General features: G+C 37.6%; 1 protein-coding gene across 1 annotated transcript; it reads left to right on the top strand.

The window, feature by feature from the left end:
• The first annotated feature begins 4473 nt into the window (after positions 1 to 4473).
• LOC135082194 (adenosine deaminase 2-like) lies at positions 4474 to 6319 on the top strand. Its single transcript, XM_063976962.1, has one exon. It carries the CDS (start codon positions 4608 to 4610, stop codon positions 6108 to 6110), a length of 1503 nt encoding a protein of 500 aa, XP_063833032.1. The 5' UTR covers positions 4474 to 4607; the 3' UTR covers positions 6111 to 6319.
• Positions 6320 to 6852: the final 533 nt, after the last annotated feature.

Here is a 6852-nt window from a genome sequence, read left to right as displayed (position 1 = left end):
GTGCAATAAATATTTCCGATTGCGTATTAAAAGTATTAATTTACTCATGATCAGTCTCTGGAATCGATAATAATTCATTACTCGACTGAATAATATTTATGATCTAAAGTATTGATTTATTGATTCCTCCAGTCTAGACTTAATCGACTTTTAATCTTGCAATTGATATGCAAATAAGTAAAATTAATTGATATGCATCAGAATCCAATTTTACAGCAGGTAAAATATTAATAAATTCTTCTGAATTTCAGTAAAAGTTACAGAACCGCTGAAAGTGCTCCATGAAGTGGGTGAATCCACATAAATTTTGCAGTTATTTTGGACAAATTGGATCGTGTAATTATGACAAGTTTAATTAATAATAAGTTAAGTAAATGTCTAATCTATACTTCTATATTAATATTATAAATGCAAAAGTAATTAAGTCTATCTGTTGCTCAGATCATAGAAAGAGAATAGATATGAAGTCGCGCGTAACTACAACGAGAACCAGTGTCCCCACATTTCCCCCACCACGGCTCCCACACACACATTCAACTGTGTAAAAACAAAGCGACTGAGAGTCTACGACAACATGTGCAACCGGCTTAAAAGTGCTGTGATTGGCCAGAAGGCGTGCCTTATGGCCAATCAATGGCCGCGTGACGTGACGCACACTTTGAAAACGCTAGTGAGAGAACAAAGATAAAATGGAGTCGACAAGATATCGATACTTTAAATCGCTAGGGGCAAGGCTCGAAACTGGTTTCACAAAATGCTTATGTATGAAAACCTTCTTATTATTATACGTTATTATTAACTACTATCACGCATTTACTTTTTAATTATGGCGATCTGCGTACCGCATATGTTTATCAAAAATAATGCCTATATTAGGCTTTCAACTAGCTCTTATAGTAATTACATAGTTGACAGTTACTAATTACTTCTACTGTTATTTTTTTTTGTAAAATCTTATAATCGCAAATAACACATCATTTTTTTATTTAAAATTACAAAATAGAAAATTATAATTTACTTCTATTTATCGATAATAGGAAACCGCATTAGAACACGAGCACGGCACTATGTTACGACCGGCACATGCGGCCGTACTGTGTATTTTCACACGACAGTGGATATCGGAAGAAATTAAATACATTGCGCAGTAGTTGAGCATGAAATAAAGTGGTTGCTAACTAAATCGTCAATGTACAAGTGTGTTAGAATTTTTATCACCACTGATTTCGATATCGCAGTAACTGTTACGGCACTGAATTCGTTCGTAAAAATGTTTAGTTTTTTTTATTTATAAGCAAAATACCAATGGATTTGCAATACTTACATGTAGTAAATGACTCCATTGTTCCTGTAGTTCTTCGTTTCACTTGTTTTATTGCACGTAACGACGCATTTTATCCAAAATATCGGAGAACATTTCCTTAGTACGACTGAATCGCGACTAACCTAGCTACCCGGCCGATGTTCGTTTCTGGGCATATCGCGGAGACACGCGCCACGCCCCCGTTTCACATCTATTCCCTTTTATGATCTGAGATCTGTTGTATGTCTGTCTCGCTTTCACGCCTAAACCACTGAACCGATTTTGCTTAAATTTGGCATAGAGATAGTTTGATTCCCGGGAAGACACAGGATAGTTTTGATCCCGGTTTTTGAAACAAGGACGAGGGCAATAAAGTTTTTTGTGACAGACAAAATTCCACGCGGGCGAAGCCGCGGGCGGAAAGCTAGTCATAATCATATAATATCATATTTCACAGAAAATTGTTGATCTCGGAAACACAGTTCCTGAAATTATTCCTATTCTCACAAAACTAGAACTTCAAAACAAGTAAAACAAAACACGATGTTTGTCCACCCACGTAACTATCGCGGTCTCTGGTTCCATGATAACATTCTACGAAAACAGATTGGACTGTGTTACAGTGTGCTATGGCATGAACTGTATGAATCATACTTAGGAAGTAGGTACCTAACGTTTTCCTGGATAAACAATAGAATTAACTGGCCGACTTTGAAAAATATTATGATTGAAACAATAAAAACGGGAATGCCAATTTAAGTTTCAATTATTTTTTATTTAGATTACTTCATTTTTTAATCACACCTTAAAGTGAGCTAATTAATTACCTATCTGCGATTTCAATTGTTTTTTTCTTAAAGCATGAAGTTTATGTTCTACTTGGAATTAGAATCGAATTAATTTACCTTCGTCACATAACGCAGTTAAAAAACTCAGATCATAGAAGGGAAGAAACGATGCTGACTTTATAGAATCGAAAATATACAATGTTGTCACCCTCACGACTGCTCAAGTAGGTAGTACAAAAAGGTTTACAGCGGTCGCTATACGGTTTACCTAGACACTGAAAGCTGTTTAATTGAGTTAACAACGCTTTTTCAGCCCTTATAACTCTTAAGGGCACAAATTATACAGCCTTTAGTTCTCGGGATGACAATCACAGTTGTCGACAGAGCTAGAGCAGAGGAGACTAAGGCTGGTTTTAGTGTCACTCGGACCGTCAGTGCGGACCCGCTCCGCACGGTCAATCCGTATGAACTTCTAGGGAGCGTTTTAGAGTAATGCGGTCCGGATAGGGTTGCCAGGCGTCCGGCTTTAGCCGGACATGTTTGGCTTTTTAGGGACTTTTCCGGCTTTTGTTAGGCTTTTTATTTGATTGCCGCGCCAGGCGAAAGTCGACCCACAGAATCATACGAAGCGCACACATCAGGATGTTGGTTAGCAACCGATGATGATAGTACTCACTCATCACTAATTGCACCCCCCCCCCGTCACATGTCCGGCTTTTAGGGTAAAATGTCCGGCCGGCCAAATGAAGCACAAAGTCCGGCTTTTGTGATTTTGGACCTGGCGACCCTAGGTCCGGAGGAACCGCTCGCTCCCTAGCAGTTAATACAGATCGGCTGTGCGGAGCGATCCGCACTGACAGTCCGCGTGCGTGACACTAAAGCCAGCCTTAGTAGGTACTGGGAAGAATCGCTAAAACTACGAGTAGGTACCTACTTCGCATTTATCAGTATTACTTTGTATACGTCTTTTAATTACATATCTCCATTTTGTAAACGTATTTGCGACGGCCATGGTCGTTGTAGGTCAGTATATTGCGAATTTGCGATATGAATTAAACTGTGTTAGTTCGACGAACTGAGTTGATAACAAAATGTTACGCATTTTGATTATCCTGCATTCATACGGCAATATGTATAGGATTTAATATGTAAAATTCTCGTGTAACAATGTTTGTATCAAAACTTCTCTGAAACGGCTTGACGGCGGCTTCTCTTTATGGTATATTCAGTAGGTCTGGGAATACTTAGGACGTAAACTATTTTTCGTACCCCTAGGTGCAAAACAACATTTGTAGGGTCAATTTGTCGCTAATACCTAAATGAAAACTTAGGTATTCATACTTTCAGGCCTTCTCAACTCGTCTAGCCAGCGTAGAATTGTAGTTCAAATCCTCATTTGCCTCCAGTAAATTGGAGAGGGTCTTGCCCTTGCATTAGGGACCAAAATAACCTGCTACTTAATGACGATATGATTTGACTGGATGCGGCCGGCGCAGGACCGTTTCTTTTTGGAAATCCTTGAGGGAGGCGTTTGTTCAGCAGTGGACTTCATTTGGCTGAAACGATGACGATGATTTCTCCTGAAAGATGCTAACTTTTAAATTAAACACCACCTGGTTTCAGATGAAACGACAGCAATTCAATGTTTACAATAAAATTTAGTAGCATTTCATTTATTGATAGTTAAGTTCAGTTTATTGTGAGATAGTTCTTATCACCACAAAGATAACTAAAATAATACATCTACTTACTTAAGTGCGTCCACCAATACCAAGTTCCAATTCAGTAACATTAAATCATCCGATGGCGATTATGATACTAATTTATGATTATGAATATCTAATATAATTACTTGGCAACAATTGGTGCGTTATGATTATTATAGTAATCGATTTATTATTAGATACGGCGGCTTGGGCTTTAGATATAGTTAATTGATTTTGCCTTCGACTTATTATTAATATAAAATAGGTATTTTTTTTCCATTTTATTGAACTAACAGTACATTTTAGAATTCTTCTTTTTCACACCTATAGCTTCGAACTATTTACATACTATCTCAACTTAGCATTTCCTGGTTTTGAATACGATAATTTAAAAAAATTGCAGCTAAAACAAGCGCAACTTACGATAATCAATTTTTAAATTAGCGTTTCCCCATTAGTCTTTCCTATGTGGTTTTTCCCATGCTGGGTGCTAACAAAATAGTCATCAACAAGGTTGGTCATAGAACATCTACTCTGCTAATAGTGCACACGTCTGAGAATAATCATTACACGTAGACATACAATAATTGTCATTTCGATCAATTCAATTTAATCATTGAATCTTATCAACAAACGCCTCGACAGCGCGTGGGCTAATATCATTATTGCTCGATCTACAATTGATAAAAAACGTTTTCAATTCCACCCACCTGCCTCAAGTTTTGTATCTAGTAACATTACTGTCTCAACCTCGCTCCAAAAACAACCTTTTATAAAGTTATAGTGCAAATTGAATTCATAAACAGTGCCATGTGGACTACAATACTGTGTTTATCATTTGTTTCGTTCACCGCAGTGTCAACGGACTTGCTCGAAAATGTAGTCAAAGAAAGAAACGATATTTTACACCGCGAATTGGACATGATGTTAGGACATGAAATAGAGTTAAGTGATAGTGAAATAAAAGCAAACGATATTATAATGGATCTGAAAAGGCGGGAGCTGGATCAAGGATTCCTTCAGCCTCAACTCTTCAATGTATCTAAACATTTCTTTGAATACAAAGACGTGGTTAAAGAGTCTAGTCTCTTCAAACTGATTAAGGAAATGCCTAAAGGAGCAATACTTCACGCTCACGATACGGGCTTGTTGAGTCCGGATTATGTTGTAACTCTAACTTACTGGGACGATTTGTATGTTTGCTTCGAAGAAGATGACCTCAGATTACTATTCTCTAAAGACACTCCTGATGGAACCTGTGGAACAAAATGGCAGCTCATGAGAGACGCCAGATACTCATCTGGAAATGTTGAAAAATTTGACGCAGAATTGCGGAAACATTTCACTATAGTTATCGATAACCCAACCGAAGTTTATACTGACATTAATGTTGCGTGGGGAAAATTCCAACAATATTTTTTTACTACGAGTGCGTTGTTCAGCTATAAACCAGTATGGGAGCAATATTTTTACGATACGCTGAAGGCCGTTCGAGAAGACAGTGTAATGTACATTGAAATACGTAGTGTTTTGCCACAGCTTTACGACTTGGATGGCAATGTGTATGACTCGGTGGAAACTGCAGTGTCATACAAGGAAGTTGTTGATAGGTTTATTTGTGATTATCCTGATTTCTACGGAGCTAAGTTGATTTACGCACCGTTCAGGATGGTTGATGCTAAAACAGTTCGAGAATACATCAAAATCGCCAAAGAAATAAAAAAGAGGCTGCCTGATTTCCTGGCTGGATTCGATTTGGTCGGACAAGAAGATAAGGGGATGCCGACAAAAGATTTTCTAGCTGATCTGGTTGAAGCGAAAAGTGAGTTGGATTTCTTTTTCCATGCCGGTGAAACAAATTGGTACGGAACCGATACTGATGAGAATTTAATCGACGCGATTGTGTTGGGTTCACGGCGGATTGGTCACGGATTCGCTATTTCTAAACACCCGTATTTGATTCAGGAAATAGTGAAGAGGGACATTGCTCTAGAGGTGAATGTTGTGTCAAATGCTGTTTTGAAGTTGGTTGAGGATGTGAGGAATCATCCTTTGGCATCGTTTTTGGCTCAGGACTTGCCCGTAGTGTTGTCAAGCGATGACCCTGGGGTTTGGGAAGCAGATCCTCTTTCTCACGACTTTTACGTCACTTTCGTGGGGGTTGCGAGTAGACACGCCGACTTGAAACTCCTGAAGAAGCTGGCATTGAACTCGTTGTATTACAGCACAGTCAAAGATAAAGTTAAGATTGTCCACGACTTCGAAATACGTTGGACGAAGTTTATTGATTCGGTCGTTAAGGATAAATGGTAGATACGAGTAATATTCGGCCATGCATTTTGATCCAGTGATAGTTTTATAATAGGAGTTTCTTAGAGTGGTTTTCAATAACTCATGTTGAAGAAAGATTGTATTGGCTTTGGCAGTCGCCTATGATTTGGGCACAGATAGCCACTTTCAACTGTAAATTATTCATCTCACTCAGTCCTTTATGAATAACAATAATAACACTATTTAACAAAGTCATGTTTGTTTTATTTCAACATACTTAACCTACTTTTATTTTAGTGGCTTCTGTAATAATTTTGCTTCCTACTCTTGACATTTATTTAATACTAGCTTTCCGCCCGCGGCTTCGCACGAGTGAAATTTCGTTTGTCACAGATCGTTATAAATTATAGCCTATATTATGTTATTCTGGATTATGAACAATAATACTGTAAAGTTTCATCAAAATCCGTTCAGTGGTTTTTGAGTCTATTCATTACAAACATACAAAAATAGGTACAAATCTTTCGTCTTTATAATATTAGTATAGAAAGACCTTAAACCTATAATATAATAAACCATAAAGACTTCATTGTGTTATGATTTCAATTTTCAATACCTCATGCTTTATGTCAAAAATAGAAACAATTAAAGCATTAAATTGTTTTTCAGACCTTAAGCAACGTAACAGACGATAAATCGGTGTTCATCCGAGGATGTGTTAATTAAGACACAAGTTTATACAGGGTGTTTAGCATAGAAAAAAAAGTGCAAAGTGCTATTATGC

The sequence above is a fragment of the Ostrinia nubilalis genome, chromosome 21 (assembly GCF_963855985.1).
Source record: "Ostrinia nubilalis chromosome 21, ilOstNubi1.1, whole genome shotgun sequence".
In the NCBI taxonomy this organism is placed as follows: domain Eukaryota; kingdom Metazoa; phylum Arthropoda; class Insecta; order Lepidoptera; family Crambidae; genus Ostrinia; species Ostrinia nubilalis.
The sequence above is the reverse complement of the archived record's forward strand: the minus strand, read 5'-3'. Positions and strand labels throughout refer to the sequence as shown.

Excerpts from the sequence above, each read along its gene's own strand:
- LOC135082194 (XM_063976962.1), top strand. The coding sequence starts at position 4,608 with ATGTGGACTACAATACTGTGTTTATCATTTGTTTCGTTCACCGCAGTG.